At 34.9% G+C, this 17,398-nt stretch overlaps 1 protein-coding gene across 1 annotated transcript in view; it reads left to right on the top strand.

Annotated features, from left to right (window-relative positions):
• HCN1 (hyperpolarization activated cyclic nucleotide gated potassium channel 1) overlaps nt 1–17,398 on the top strand; it is a 446,451-nt gene that overhangs the window by 223,567 nt on the left and 205,486 nt on the right. Inside the window, exon 3 of the mRNA XM_040262465.1 lies at nt 15,628–15,789. Within this exon, the coding sequence (XP_040118399.1) occupies nt 15,628–15,789 (162 nt within the window). The remainder of the gene's footprint in view (nt 1–15,627; nt 15,790–17,398) is intronic.

The following is a 17,398-nucleotide window of genomic DNA, read 5'->3' as shown; positions in this document are numbered from 1 at the left end:
ACTTATTACGTGGAATCAAAATTTAGCTAATCACTATTTTGTTTTACACCCTCTTTATACAGATCACTATGGCATTATTGATACTCAAACAACAAAAAATCAAAGATTTGACTTAGTTTCTACAAAATTAATAGGAAAATAAAGCACTAAACCATTCAGGTATGACCTAAATCAAATCCCTTAGGATTATACAGTGGAAGTGACAAATAGATTCAAGGAATATAGATCTGATAGAGTGCCTGAAGAACTATGGATAGAGGTTCATGAAATTGTACAGTAGGCAGTAATCAAGACCATCCCCAAGAAAAAGAAATGCAAAAAGGCAAAATGGTTGCCTGATGAGTCCTTACAAATATCTGAGAAAAGTAGCTAAAGGCAAAGGAGAAAAGGAAAGATATACCCATTTGAATACAGAGTTTCAAAGGATAGCAAGGAAAGATAAGAAAGCCTTCCTCAGTGCTCAGTGCAAAGAAATAGAAGGCAACAATAGAATGAGAAAGACTAGAGATCTCTTTAAGAAAATTAGAGATACCAAGGGAACATTTCAGGCAAAGATGGGTACAATAAAGAACAGAAATGGTATGGGCTTAACAGAAACAATATATTAAGAAGAGGTGGCAAGAATACACAGAAGAACTATACAAAAAAAAAAAACTCCATGACTCAGATAAACTATACAAAAAAAAAAAAAACAACAAAACTCCATGACTCAGATAACCAGTGATCTAAGTGTGATCTCTCACCTAGAACCAGACATCCTAGAATGCGAAGTCAAGTGGGCCTTAGGAAGCATCACTATGAACAAAGCTAGTGGAGGTGATGGAATTCCAGTTGAACTATTTCAAATCCTAAATATGATGCTGTGAAAGTGCTGCACTCAGTATGCCAGCAAATTTGGAAAACTCAGCAAAGGCTATAGGACTGGAAAAGGTCAATTTTAATTCCAATCCAAAGAAAGGCAATGCCGAATAATGTTCAAACTACCGCACAATTGCACTCATCTAACAAACTAGCCAAGTAATGCTCAAAATTCTCCAAGCCAGGCTTTAACAGTATGTGAACTGTGAACTTCCAGATGTTCAAGCTGGATTTAGAAAAAGCAGAGGAACCAGAGATCAAATTGACAAAATCCGTTAGATCATCAAAAAAGAGCATTCCAGAAAAACATCTACTTCTGCTATATTGACTAAGCTAAAGTCTTTGACTGTGTGGAACACAATAAACTGTGGAAAATTCTTCAACAGATGGGAATATCATACCACCTGACTTGCCTCCTGAGAAATCTGTATGCAGGTCAAGAAGCAACAGTTAGACCTGGACATGGAACAGACTGGTTCCAAATCAGGAAAAAAATTCTAGTTGCAAGGTATAGGAGTACAAATCTAGAGAGATGGAAATAATTTAAGAAGATTTTAAATAACACCTGTGAAAAATGAAGATTGTTTAAATTAAGGAATTTGCAATTTAAAAACTTCTACAAAGGGAGACTTAAAGAACATAGTAACCAGTTGAATGTGGATGGTGAGGAAACAGTAAATCTGGCATAACTCTAATGAAAAGCTACTTTGAAGCTTTATATGTATTAGTTCCTACAGAGAATTCAGCTGGGATGTGGATGGTAGGAGATATCATTTTGGACATCTTCAGAGTAACTGGGTGGTGAGTTTTAAAATTAAGAGTGTTGTCTTCAGTAGATGTCAAGGAATGGATTCCCCTGATTATAATCAATAGATGAAGTTAAAGACATGGAAGCATCCCTCATCGAAAATGTGTGGAGTGAAAACTTATAGTAATTTCAATTATGGTTCAGCATGTAAAGAATCTGCCTGCAATGCAGGAGATACAGGAGACATGAGTTCGATCCCTGGGTCCGGAAGATCCTCTGGAGGAGGAAATTACAACCCACTCTAGTATTCTTGCCTGGAAAATCCCATGGACAGAGGAGCCTGGTGGGTTACAGTCCAAAGGGTCACAAAGAGTTGGACATGACTGAGCCACTAAACACACAAACACACAGTGAGAGAACAAATGTGTAACTTAAGGACACTGAATACAATTGATCAGATAAATGGAGTAAACAAGGAGTAGTAAGGAACATTGCATTCTCAAAATCAGAGAAAACAGTGTCAAGAAGGAATATGAATATGAAGTGAAGTTAAGCAAATGAGATTTGGAAGTTTTTTAATGGATTGTGACAACAATCTATGCCAATTTTACCTTGAATGTTTTCGGTTGCCAGACAGGTGACGTGTGTGCGTGCTTTCAGTCAATAATGTCTGACGTTTTGTGGTCCTATGGACTGTGGCCTGCCAGGCTCCTCTGTCCATGAGGATTTCCCAGGCAAAAATACTGGAATGCGTTGCCATTTCCTATGCCAGGGGATCTTCCTGGCTGAGGGATCCAACCTGCGTTTCTTGCATCTCCTGTGTTGACAGGTGAATTCTTTACTCTTTGCCACCTACAAAGTGTTTAAAAGTTGAATAACAGAATAAAAAGTGAAGAATGTGTTAACATGTTTTTATTATATTTGAGAAGTAGATATTATAAAAGAGACTATAGGTTCAATGTATAATTTTTAAAATATTTGTAGGAGACATTTAAACATTCTTAAATGTTGATGAGGATAAATGTAGATAAGGACCTGTGAAGGAAGAAAGGGGATAATTAATGAAGCACATTTACTGAGCATATGGTAAAATAAGAAAGAAAAAAAAAAGAGAGAGACATACCATAAAACAAGAAGTAGAAAGGATGTCACATGTTTTTAAATGACAATATTTCTCAGTAAAATTGGAAGTTAAATATTTTCTTGTGATGAGAAGAACAGGCAAGATATGGTAGACTTCAGGAGACTTGGTAAAGTTTGAGAATCAGACATGTGTGGTCTAGAACATGCCAATCTCACTAAACAGCCTTGACAACCTTATTGATGTGAAAAACATGAGTTAGCCATACATTTGGGGACTTCTCTCTATCACATATAGAAGTTCATATACAAGAGTGATCTTGTGGACAGTCAGTTAATTTTGAAACAGTGTATCACCATGAGAAAAGAGTGGAGGAGAAGAGAATTGACTATTTTGATAAGATATTAATATTATTGAAACAATAGATTTTTGTGTCAGGCTGGATAATGATGGAAGTGATGATGAGCAGGTAGAGAATGAAAGAAAATAGAGCTTTTCCAAAACTGCTTATCTCAAGCAATTGAAAGAAAGTTCAGTAAGAGTAATTCAGTGAGGGGAAAAAACTAGATAGAAAAATGTCATTAGAGAAGCAAATTTTGGTAATTAAAGCTTGAGTGCAGGACAAGCTACAATGATGAAAATGTCTCTATGGACATTGATTGTGTAACCAGGATGTGACAAAGGTTGACAGATATTCTGGAATTACTGGGTACAAAGTTAAAAATGAATTTGTCTATCAATTTATTTCATTACAAGTACATGATGATGATTCTCTTCAAATAAAAATCTCCATTGTGTCATAAAGACACAGAAAAAATTGGGAAAATATATAATAATCCTAAAGTTCCCAGGTAGTAAAATGAGCCACTTATTTCTAACTGGTAACCCCTTCCTTTTCCCTTCCCTCTGTCCCTCCTTCCTTCCATCCTTTCTTCTTTTCCTTCCTTCCTCCCTACCATCCATCCTTCTTTTCCTTCCTTTTTTCCTCTCTTATTCACTTCATTCTACTTTGTAAAATGTATTAAGCTTTTGCTTTGTGAATACAGTCCTTGACCTCTAGGGGCTCACAACCTAGTGAGGACACAAATATATAAACACATAATTATAGTCAAGTATTAAATAACTTGAAGAGCTGTAGACTAGATCCTGTGGGAGGAAACTCTTAATTCTTTCCCTGGAGAGATCAAACAAGTCTTTCTTAAGCAAGTGATGTTTGAGCCAAGTTTTGAAGTATGAATAAGTTCATCAGTCAGAAAAGGGATAGAATGAAAGAAACTATACCAGGAAAGAATATTATGTCAAGGGATGCAATCATGTTGTGGAAAGGGAGCATGCATACTAAGTCACTTTAGTCGTGTCCAACTACTTGTGACCATATGGACTGTAGCCCTCCAGGCTCTTCTGTCCAAGGGATTCTCCAAGCAAGAATACTGGAGTAGGTTGCCGTGTCCTCCTCTAGGGGATCTTCCTGACACAGGGATAGAACCTGTGTCCCTTACATCTACTGCCTTGATAGGTAGGTTCTTTACCACTAGCGCCAGTACTACTATAACATTTTTGTCTGCCCAAAGCATAGAATACTTTCAGAGGAAGGATGAGAGATGACAGTGAAATGGTAGACAGAGGGCAGTTTATAAGGAACCTTCAGAGTTTGAACATCATGAAGCTTCTCTGGATTTCTTGCAAAAGTTCAAGCAGGGAACTTCTATGATCAAGTTCAAACAATAAAATGATAAGTCTAGATGCCAAGTAGACTATATTTTCAAAGACCATGAGGCTAGTGTTGGAGATATGAGGTAAGTAATATTGAAAAAACAATGAGAAACACAAATTCAGTCAATTACAACAAAGCCTATCATGATTTGGTGAGTGGAAGAGGGGCTTGACAAAGTGATTCTAAGTATATTTTTAAACATAAGTGTGTGAAATACGAATTATTTACAAGGATACTTATTGACAGATGGCAACTTAGGCTGAAAAATATGCTACAAAGATAAACTAGTTAGTAAATTTTTGGCATTTGATTAGATTTACAGATCATTAGAACAAATCAGTCAATCCAGAAAGAATATACAATTATGATTTGGTTTGTGTAAGTTGTTTTATCTGGAGTAGGAAATGGCAACCCACTCCAGTATTCTTGCCTGGGAAATCATATGGATAGAGGAGCCTGTTGGCTGCAAATCAAGGGGTCACAAAAGAGTCAGGTACAATTTAGTGACTAAAACAAGTTATTTTATATTAGAGGTTCACAGAAAGGCACATTATAAAATAAAGAATTCTGATTCCAGAAGATAGATAAGACACATAGCTGGGCCTTCTGTCTGTCTTAAACTCCAACACAATTGAAGAATCAAAATGAAAAAAAGAAATGCACGTATAACACAGAAGGGAACAAGACCTGTGGACTCTTATTGAAAAGAGAAAATACTCAAAAATTTTAAAAAATTGAAAACCAAAGGGAACAGAATGAGAGATGGCACAAGGAGGGAAAATTGCATTCTGAAATGTGCTGCAAGAGTCTGCAAAGGACATGAGAGCAAGTCTGTACTGTGAAAGCTTTGAGACATTTATAGTTGGAGTTAGAAAGCATAATGCAGAATATAATTGAGCAGTAGGGCTATCACAAGAAGGATACTTCATTTAAGGTCTAACCCGTCTCTCACAATGTGCACCCCCCACCACACACACACACATGTAAAGAATTGGGGAAGTTTTCATTTACCCCCATAAAAAATTGATCACCTTTTCACTCAAGAGATTAAACCTATAGTTGGAGAAAGATACAGTTTCACTAGACTAGGAGGAATGGAGTCAAGTCTTCAAATAAAGTGAAGGAAGTGCTTTTCAATCTAGAATTCTATACCCAGACAAGCTATTCTCAACAGAGTAAGAGAGAAAGATAGATTCACCCATGTGCTTACTGCCCTTACCACTGTTGTTGCTACTGCTAAGTTGCCTCAGTCGTGTCCGACTCTGTGCGACCCCATAGACGGCAGCCCACCAGCCTCCCCTGTCCCTGGGATTCTCCAGGCAAGAACACTGAAGTGGGTTGCCATTTCCTTCTCCAATGCATGAAAGTGAAAAGTGAAAGTGAAGTCACTCAGTCGTGCCCGACTCTTAGTGACCCCATGGACTGCAGCCTACCAGGCTCCTCTGTCCATGGGATTTTCCAGGCAAGAGTACTGGAGTGGGTTGCCATTGCCTTCTCCAGCCCTTACCACACTCCCACCCCAAATAAAAGTGTGTGCTCAGTTGCTCAGTCATGGCTGACTCTTTGTAACCCCATGGACTGTTGCCCACCAGACTCCTCAGTCCATGGAATTTTCCAAGCAAGAATACTGGAGTGGGTTGCCATTTCCTTCTCCAAATAAAGGTATAAACTGAGATTAAGTATGAATACTGGAAGATGCATTAAAGGAAACAGTAATTGTGATAGAACTTCAGCAGGTCTAGAAAAAATAAGTCCTTCTTAAAACAGATGTGAGGAGTCCAGGGGATGCGGGGAACAAAACAGGTGTGTGTGAGTGTGTGGTGTAGGTGATCGATGAGCACTAGAGAATTCTGAGCTTAGCATTGTTTTCTGCATAGGGCCATTATTTGATTGGTGGTTTTTGGGTGATAAGAAAAATCAAATTTATACAAAAATAGCTTATTGCTTTTAATGTTATTTTCACATATATTGGGCTTTCCTGGTGGCTCAGTGGTAAAGAATTGGCCTGCAGTGCAGGAAACGGGAGACATGGGATTGATCCCTGATCTGGGAAAATCCCCTGGAGGAGGGCATGGCAATCCACTCCAGTGTTCTTGCCTGGAATATTCCATGGACAGAGGAGCCTGGTGGGCTACAATCTGTGGGATCGCAAAGAGTCAGACATGACTGAAGTGACTGAGCATGCCACATATGTCAATTTATGTGATTCTTACAATAAATCTGATACTTCAATATTTTCAATACTTCATGTGGTGTACCAAATATCATGATGTACTATCCTGTGAATTGATGAAGTGTTATAATGCATATTTAGTTCTGAAAGGTATCCAACTAGTTAATATGAAATCATGCGATTTTCCAATAGATCAAATCTTACTCAAAGGTTTTTGGAGTTGCTAACAACTTTGCCAACTCTTGTTATATTTTTAAAGTTTTAGTTTCTTAGAATTGCCTGGCGGTTCAGTGGTCAGGACTCAACTCTTCCACTGCAGGGGTGACTAAATTCGATTCCTGGTCAGGGAACTACGATCCCACAAGCCACGCAGCATGACCAAAAAATAATGATAAAGTTTTAGTTTCTTTCTAGAACGTTTCAATAATATATCTTTCTTATTTATTGTGTTTGTGCTTAGTTGCTCAGTTGTGTCCAACATTTTGCAACCCCATGGACTCTAGCCTGACAGGCTTCTCTGTCCATGGAGTGCCTCAAACAAACAATGTGGAGTGGTTTGCTATTTCCTTTTCCAGAGGATATTGCTGACCCAGGAGTCAAACTTATATCTCCTGCAGCTCCCGCATCGGCAGGAGGATTCTTTACCACTGGGAAGAAGAGCCCCAAGGGAAGCACCTTCTCACATATTAGGTTTCATCAAATGTCACAAGGTGTGGTTTACTCACTAAGATTCATAGTTCTATTTTATTGGCTTCATGCCGCAAATCATGTATTTAGTGATTTCTTTTCAAGGCATTTGCCAAGACAGTGAACCAGCACCACTTTCTTCTCCAGATCATCACTGACACAAATCCACTCAAATAAATTAGTAATTTGAGCTTAGCTGGCTCATCTAATTAGCTAGATGACATACCAATGCATGATGTAACTGATGGCCACTATTAAAAAATTATGAAGAAGCATTATTTTCATCTTAACAGTTTTTTTTTTCCCCAGAAGCTAGCTTGCCTTTATCTTGCTTCCCTTGTTGACTTCTGACAAATGGGGGTATGTGCTGGTTGCACATGAACTCTCTAGACTATGATTGTTGAATAGAGGCTGCAGATGTTGAGAAGCACATTATGCAATTTATCTAAATATGATGGCTTCTACCTTGTCTTATTTTACCATATATTTGTTACCATTAGGTTTATTATACTTTATTTTATTTGTTTAATCAACAAAATATTTACATAAAATAGTATTTTACCCTGGCTTCTCTTTGATGTGACGTGTGTACGTGTGTGTGTGTGTGTGTGAGATGTTGACTTTCCCGTGTGTTTCACTTTTTTAAAAATTGTACTTTTTAATTTGTAAAGTAAAACTTTGTGGAATTTTGCATATACTATTTCAGAACTCTTTTACTCCATGTTTTTAGTGGAAAAGTCAAGGCAAATTTTTAGAAACTGATTAATGCAGAACTTCAGTCTTAGGAAGTTATGCATTTGCCCAATAGACAAGTTCTTTAAGTCCTTTACTTGGCAAAACTTTTGGCTAGTACGTATAATTTGATTTCATATTAACTTTGTTATTTAATAAAATAATTGCTCAAAGATTTGAAAAGCATATATTATATACCAAGCAATTTAACATTCCATGCATATATATTTTATATGCATGGAATATAAAAAGTTTTTAATTAGTTTTTAATAAAAAGACAAATTTTAAAGTTTTTTTTTATCACATTATGAACACTACAATTTTCAATATTTTAAGCCAAAAAAGTTGTTTGAGATGCCAAACATTCATCATCACTTGTGAATTTAACAAATTTCATGACTGTGAGGCCAAAAATATTGAAGTAGATTCTTTCTCACAGAATGTATAGAAGATGGAAGCTATAACAATATATAATATTATTTGGGAGTATACTTAAAATATGTTAGCAAGAGACCACTGAAATATATTATGCATTTTATACATGTCAAGTGGACAATTTAATAGAATTTATTTAACTGGGGGTTTAGTACAAAAATTCTTTCTGGATGATAAATGAGTAGAATGGAAAAATATGTCACATTCTTACTTCGTAATTCTTAAGCAATTCAGTAGTTGTTTATTGACTATGTAATATTTATAGAATAACTACCTATGGGAAAACAGCTTACAGAGTATATAAAATGAGTTGAAACATCCCTTGCTTCATTTGCTTTTATTGTTCAGTTACCAGAGATTGTACACTGACATGGTTGTCTCTCTGTTTTAAGTGTGTTCATTATTTAGATTAATTTTAACACACAAATTACTGATTTGAAGCCTTCAAAATAAAGCATTTGTTCTTACCAGTATTAGGTACATTTATCTATTTCTTTCTATGATATATTTTTACCCTTCAAAAAGCATAAATTCATGCAATGGATTTTGTATGCTGAGGAAATGAGCTACATGGTAATAAAAACTAGAATACTTCTATCTGTAGCTCAAAATGCAGAGATAACTACATTTGTACTTATTGAAGCATGTAAGATATTATGAATTTGGTAAGCAAAAAAGAGAGAGCAAACAAAAGATTGAAGAGAAATTATAAAAATATATGTGGGACAGTTTCTAGCATTATGTTAGTTTTTAAATGAAATATTCCCTAAACCTCTCCCAAAAACACAATGTTAGGGAAATATCATTTAAATTAATTCACAAGAGCTATGCAGAATTGATAGAATATTCCAATTAGTCTGACATTTTTCACCTTCATTCTCTACACATAAAAAGACACATACACACACTTACATAGCCACTTAATGATTTTCTTGATTTTTGTTATACCTATATACTAGACAATAAAAAGATTATTAAACTTTTTATTAAAAATAACTATAAATCTTTAATTTTATGGGAAAAGTTTGGAAGAATATTAAACATGTTTCATTAAATCAATATCTTAGTGCTAACTTCATGAAAATAAGTCCTGACTTAATGAAATAAGGGTGTATTAAGCAGAATATAGCCTTCACACAACCATCATTAAAATAAGGTTTAAAGATCCATCATACAATATGTGTTTGTTTTTATTTTCTTCGTTTATGTATTTTAGTAGTTGCACAATTTGACTATATTATCTACATTTATAGTCATTTGAAATTTGTAAAAGAGGAATAATGATCTTAAATTGTTTAATTTTAATTAATTTCATTTTTTTTCTGTAGTACTAATCCATTCAACTCTCTTCTTAATAGGGTCATTTTCAATATTCATTCGTAATTTTATTTTCCCAATGTGTAAGCTTCTTATTAAAGCAAATTATGCAAATGGGGATTATGCTTGCTCTTTCATTTCTCTAGGGCCCTGTCCAATAATTAGATGTTCTGTTATACTATGCAATCCTCATATAAGTTAAAAAGAGGTACCATTTTTTCCTAAGGAGTTTTAAAATGTGAAGATTTGGGTATATTCAATTAACAAAATGTAACCTATCATAAGCATTTTTGTTTCTGACCTATTTCCATTTGTGGGATTATATTGAGTTTAAATTCCAAGGAAAATGAGTGATCTTAGAAGAAATGCTTCATCTCAGTTAGGTACTTATTAACATTGACCCAATTATGCAAATTCATTGTTAGATGAGTAACCTCTGTGGGAGAAAAAAAAATTTTGCTGAGCAAAAGTCTGTACCACTAGACATGTGCTTCCATTTTCAAAGTTTGTACTTTCATAGTTTATACTGTAACTGTTTCTTATCATTGTTTCCTACCAAAAATCTTCAAATAATTCATATTATTATATTACTTTTCCCATGTTTTCTTCATAATTCATAATCTCTAGTTTTTCTCAGGCTAGCAAGGCTAACAAAGAACAATTTATGCATGAAGAAATACTTTTTCTAAATTTTGGGGTATAAGGAATTAAAATCCTGTTAAAAATATGTATGATAGAAAATGGCTGATATACTTTACAGTATCATAGAAATGAAACAAATTCCTACAATCTAGTCAAGATAGACTTCAATAGTGATAGTCAAGTTTATCTTAGTCAAGATAAAACATAGTTAGGAAAAATGATAATTTTTTATAACAGCAATGGCTAAAATTTATTTCTTTCTCATTATATATAATGAGAAATATATATATATTAATTAATATATATATATTTGTTAAAGAACTACATGGATATGATCAAAATAAGACATGCAGAGTCAGCTGTGTATTTTTAGTGATAATGACTGATAACTAATACAGTCTATTCCATAACTATACTTTTGTAAATATGTAGTTGTTCTGACTATATAAGTACTATTTAGTTCACTGTGGAGCCATGTGGTAAGAGATAACCTTCTCTATAGCTGCAATGATAGGATATCTGTACAGCTTCAAAAAGAATGCTCAAATACATGCACATACTTTTTTAAAGTTTCAATTCCACATGTAGGGAAATGGAGTTAGCTTTAAATATCTCTACGTTCCCCTAATATGTGGGGAGGAGGGAGAGGGAAGAAGCACAGTGTAGCTATGACAAATATGTCCTTCAGGAAATCAGATTTTGCACCAGGTGGTAATTTGCATGTGTAACTATGGAAAGAAAACTAGTTTACCCACTAGAGCAGGCCAAATCTCTTTCTGTCTCAAAGTTTCAGTGAAGAGACTTTTTTGAGAAGATCAACCAAGAAGGCTATAAAGGAAAAAAAAAAAAAAGTAGGAAAGTACCTGGGAAGTGAAGATTCATTTTCAATTTAAAACATTTTTGAGGAGATGATAATTTTATTATTTCTAAATATGTGGAGTATAATCAGTGTAGAAGTTAGCAATTCTGAAGAAAGCATAATCTAGTAATTATAGTAATTTGATATTCCTGAGACATCCAAGAGGATTTGCAGTTGGCTGTTATTACAGATGTATCTGCTTTTAAATTTTAATTTTTACATTAATTCATTTTTTTCAGTGTTTTACAAAAATGTCAACTCATAGATTAAGAGCTCTGAACTAATTATTTAGGTTCCTGAAGAAGAAAAGAAGATCAGATTAATATCAAAAGACACATCTTTTGATACTAGGAAAAAGTCAGTAAGAAAAGCTGTGGATATATGTTTGTTGGAAAGCATGAGGGATCAGAGGTGAGGGAACTGAAGCATAAGAATGTGTCTCCTTTGGAATGGTAACATTTAAGCAGAAATTCAGCAGCATGATCATGGTCTTTGGGAACCTGAGAAAAGAGGAAAAAATATAGGATATTTTAGTGGTAAGAGGGAAAAACATAGGTACTAAGAATAAAGAAGTGCATAACCATAGCTGAAGTCTTCAAATAGGGTTACTATCCTATAAAAAATATTAAACAGAATCTACAGTTTCCTACTCAGTAATTTTCATTGGCTTAGGTATAGAAAGTGACTGTTTTGATTATTCAAAAATCGACATTTTGCAGAAAAAAAGACAGTGGAAAAGCACAGCCTTTAATAAATGGAGATGTGTGGAGAGTAGAGATTGAGAGGTTGTTAAGATGCTAGAAATGAGGGGAAGGTACAGGTGGAATAGCCAAATAGAGTGGGCACTGAAGACAAGGATTTTTTTTTTTTTTTTTTTGCTATGCCTACACAAATAACTATCTGAAAGTGGCAAAGGAGACCTGAGAAAATGAGGGCATCGTCATCAAAATCTAAGGCTTCTGGAGTATGAAGGAACTGAATCAACTCTATTTGAGAAAGTTACCAGAGCTGAGTCTTTAAGGAGATGATGAGGTGCAGTCATACATCTCAGGAAAAGTAGAGAAGGAGAGGAAGAATTCTATAATGAGGCTGAAGGTATGAGAGAATTCGTGGACAGTGTAGGAGTTTGGAAATAACAGTGGAAAGAAGAAAGCACCAACCCCCTCCCCACCCCCCCCCCCAAAAAAAAAAACAGTCAAGAGCATGAGGATCTGATAATAGGTATGGGAAACTGAGGAGTAGGTAACTGCATTTTGACAATGGACACAGACCGATAAAGATGAGAGGCCAATTGGTTGACTTTTCTGAAGGTTGTGGGCTGGCCATTCAAATAAGATCCTGGTTAGAGTAGGAACTGATAAAATTACTCAAATGACTATAGTTATTGTCAGTGTTCAAAAAGACCTCTGTGAAGCATACTCTTCTCTTTTCCAGACGGACCCTTCTGTACTTTGCCTAAAGCATGGTAGGGTAATCTGGATAACTTTCAAGTTAAGAATTACAAAAGGTGCAAAAGGACTCTTAAAATTCTTATTTTTCTATTGATTAGGACTACCACATACTGAATTCTGGATATAAGTTAGGTGTGAAATGAACTGAGTAGCTAATTATTTGTCTTCTTATATTCTGTGTCAACATGACATAGAGATTCTCCCATCTTAAAAGACATGACAGGTTATGCAAGTACAAATATATGAAGAGAAACCAAAGAACCTGACCTTATTTTAATACCTTAAAAATAAGAATGTTCTGTCAAGAGAGCCTCTTCTGGCCCATTTGATTTTCTTAACGTTACAACAATAAGAATCTGAAAGCATATTTGAAACCTTCAATTGATAACTGAGATCACAGAAGCAACCTAATCTCTAAATGATTCCCATCTGTGAAACCAAAAAGAACAGATCAATATATTCCATGAGAAGTCTTGAATTACTCTTGATGATTTTTTGGTTAAGTAAACCCTAATAAAGTAAATCAAATACTTAAGGATAGGTTAAGACTCACTGATTTCCTAGATGGTTATGAGATTGAGAGGACCCTGAATTCAACTTATCAAGTATGAATGTGGAAGCACTGTGAATTACTCTGCTAATTTATGGATATATTCATATACACAGTCTAGGATTTGACCTTTTTAAGAGCAGGGTGGATTATGCATTGCTCCTGGGGAAAATATTACAAAAAATTATACTTCTGGTGGACAATTATGCAAATATTAGGGCAGGATTTGGTATTCTGAATCAACTTATCTTAATCAAATATTCTTCCAGCTATTCTCTCTAGAGTTATTAGACTCCAACTGGACAGAATTCTAAAACTATAATATTATAAAAAAGAATTCAGTGAGTATTTGTAATCAGCTCATTCCTCACCTTGAAGTCACATGAACAACGTAATGTTCTGATCTGGGCAAATGTAAAGGATAGTAGTCTTCCACTGACTTATTTTGTAGTTTGGTTAGGTGAAAGTAAAATTAAAGTACTACCTTTAAAACATATTTTGATTATTTTTTATTTTGCTGACTCATAAGTACCACTTAAAACATATTGCTAGTGGGTCAGAATAGTCTGTCTTTCTGTTATCCACAACCCTGGAAATCAAATCAATTTCAAATTCAGATTACTTGGATGGTAGCAAATAATGTTTTTAAAAATTTTCCTGTCTTAAAAGACAAAAACAAAAACTTTACACTCTTAAAGTCACAGAAGGTTACTTTTGCTGTTTATTAACTCTCTGCAAAATTCTCATTCATTCATTTAACAATTCACTGAGTATCATCTATAGTGTTGTTTTTGTGTTTTCTGGCTTTCATGCAGTGGTACTAAGAATAGATTTAGATAAGAATTTATCACTTTTAGAATGTCTACCTCATAGATGGAAAAAAACTGAAAATATCATTGATGTTATCCACTTGATCAAGAAGTTGAGTAAAGTTTGCACTGAGACTTACCATATAAACTGTGCTGTACTTAGTCACTCAGTTGTGTCCGACTCTTTGCGACCCCAGGGACTGTAGCCCACCAGACTTCTCTGTCCATAGGGATTCTCCAGGAAAGAACACAGAAGTGGGTTGCCATGCCCTTCTCCAGGGCATCTTCCCAATCCAGGGATCGAACCCAGGTCTCTTGCATTGCAGGCAGATTCATTACTGCCTGAGTCAACAGGGAAGACCTTAGACAATAAGAAGTTGTGGCTTTGTTTAAAGTAGACCAGGTGCTTCCTTCTTTGGTTAGCGTGACTGTCTGCAGATATATGTGCTCCATAAGGAAGCAGTCTTCTCATTCCAAATCCTCTGTGAGCAAGGTTTTAACAGGGCCATTAATAATCTACCATGATTCAGCTATCCCACTTCTGGGTATTTATCCAAAGAACATGAAAAACACTAATCTTAAAAGATATATGCACCCTATGTTCAAGCAATATTGTTTATAATAACCAAGATGTGGAAACAACCTGTGGCCATCCATGGATGAATGGATAAAAAAGATGTGGTATACAAATACAGTGGGATACTGCTCAACTATCAAAAAGTTGAATTCTTACCATCTGCAGCAACATGGATGGGCCATCAGGGTATTATGCCAAGTGAAATAAGTCAGATGAAGCAAGATTAATACCATATTATTTCACTCCTATGTGGAACATAAAAATAAATAAATAAACAAAAAATAAATAACAAAATAAATGAACAAACAAAGCAGACACAGATACAGAGAAGAGTAGGGGTAATCAGAAAGGAAGTACCAGGGGATGGGCCAGATAGGTAAAGGTGATAAACTTTACGGTGATGGATGGAAACCAAATTTTGGGGATAGGCATGCTGTAATCTATACAGAAGTAGACGTATAATGTTGTATATATGAAACATATGATAGTAACCAGTGTTATCTCAATAAAAAAATAAATATTAAATAAATAAATAACTATCAGCAACTGTTCACATGTGAAGTTTATGCTTGCTGAGGTGTATTAATTATAAGAGCTCAACAATCAAATTGGGCCCAGCCAACTACACACAGTCCTGTATACATCAAAAGTAATACTGCATACCTTATAATGGTTTTTTTAATCAGGTAGATAAATCAGGATGGAACTACATGGATTTGACTATCTACAGTTAGCCTCTGATATTAACTGGTGTCAAAATAGCCAAATTTCTGTGTTTCTTCCCATGTTAGGTGTTCTGATAGCTCCAAAAACTGAGATCAGTTTAGAACATACAATGGTAAAGGTCAAAAAGGGAGACGTTTATGAGATTAATTCAGTGAGCACTATATAATAGAGTTAGTATATACATCTAGCACAGATAGTCTACTGACATTGGCAGTATTCTTAACTTAAAAAAATTGATTATAAGAATTGATTTGATTTTGGTCAACAGATTTTCCACATGACCTATGACCTTGCCAGCGCTGTGGTGAGAATTTTTAACCTGATCGGCATGATGCTGCTCCTGTGCCACTGGGATGGCTGTCTTCAGTTCCTGGTGCCACTGCTGCAGGACTTCCCGCCAGATTGCTGGGTGTCTCTAAACGAGATGGTTGTAAGTAACTCATATTACTTTACACTGTGTTTTCTACATTTTGCCAGAAAAGTTCTAAATATTTATGTTAGAATGATCTAATTATCCTCCTTAACTGGGAAGATAAAATTTTGCTTCTGTGGATATAAAATCAGATGTTATGTTCCTGTTTCTACAACTAAATTTTACTTATAGGAAATGTTCCGCGTGGCGGGGGGTGGTGGTGGTGGTGTATATGTTATAGCTATGCTATAGATCTATTTTTAGATCTTACTCTGTGTATATTGAGACATTTTATTCAAAGGTACACATCCAAACACACACACACACCCCTAAATCATAGTACTATGTTCTTTTAAAAATGCCTATTACTTAGAATAACTTCTTCTCCCTGTAAACATGATTTTAACGTTTATTATGATCAAGACATGCAATTTTAAGTGTGGTTAAACATGAAGACATGTTACATGAGTATGAATGCAAATGAGATATGGATGACATGCAACGCTATTTCAGATAGTACTTCCATCTAGTGAAAATATCATGAAAAGATATCCCTTTAAACTTTACCATAGAAAGATGTCAATATAAAATAAAAATCTGTGAAACGGAAGTTTGATTTCCAAAGTTAAGTGTACTTAACTTTATTTTAAGGAGCATACATTTTGATATAAATACATAATTCTGCACTCACAAAGAACTGAAACAATGATGAATATTTTTAGCATATATATTCACAAAGATTTGTTTTCTCAAGTTCTCATATTTTCTTTTTATATTATATTACATTTAATAAAGTATTAACTGTGCATTAGAATTGCCTTCTCTTGTGTTTCACATTTTATAAGAGGCACATTTTATGAGACTTTCACATAATTTTAACTTTGGCATAAATCAAATACCCTCCTCTTTCCCAGACTGTTCTGTTATTAACCATAGTTTATTATTGTGGAAATGACATTGGCATCTTAATATACATTTTTATGTCCTAATAACTGAAGCCAAGGCTTTGTGTTTGAAGGCTAGAGGGGTTTATAGCATGTGTTAGGAAGAAAGCCTTTTCTTCTATCTTTTGTGTCTTATTCCTATGCGTTTTCCTCCCTGCTTTTTTCCCTCCCTTCCTTGCTCCATTCTTTATTCTTTTCACTCTGTTCTTTGAGACTTAGTGTTCACCTGGATCTGTCCTTCATTTCATTTGTATCTGCTTAAAGGTCTCTGCCTTACAGAAGCCTTCCCTCACCACCCTAATATATTATTCAGTTGGTTTATATTTTATCTTTAAAGAATTTAACAGCACACACACACACACATGGGCCTGCACAATCACACATACATTTGTCACTTACTATTTTTCTGTTTTCCCCCACTGGAACGTAAATGCTAATGCCGTTAGGTCAATGAATTTGTCTGGATTTTGCTATATACTTTATTTCCGGTGCCTTGAACAGTGCCAGACACAGTAATTTGTTGTAACCTAATTACTTATCATCAAAAATTTGAGAAATGTTCTAGATGTAACTTCTGATATCTAAAAAATAAATCAAGGAGTTTGATCAACTCACTTTTTAAATCTGTATTTTCTCATTGATTATAGATATCACTTTTCTTATTGCTGAAGAAGCAAAACACA

This window comes from Oryx dammah, unplaced genomic scaffold (genome assembly GCF_014754425.2).
Source record: "Oryx dammah isolate SB20612 unplaced genomic scaffold, SCBI_Odam_1.1 HiC_scaffold_20, whole genome shotgun sequence".
NCBI classification, from domain to species: domain Eukaryota; kingdom Metazoa; phylum Chordata; class Mammalia; order Artiodactyla; family Bovidae; genus Oryx; species Oryx dammah.
Note: the sequence above shows the minus strand (reverse complement) of the source record. Positions and strands in the feature narration are given on the sequence as shown.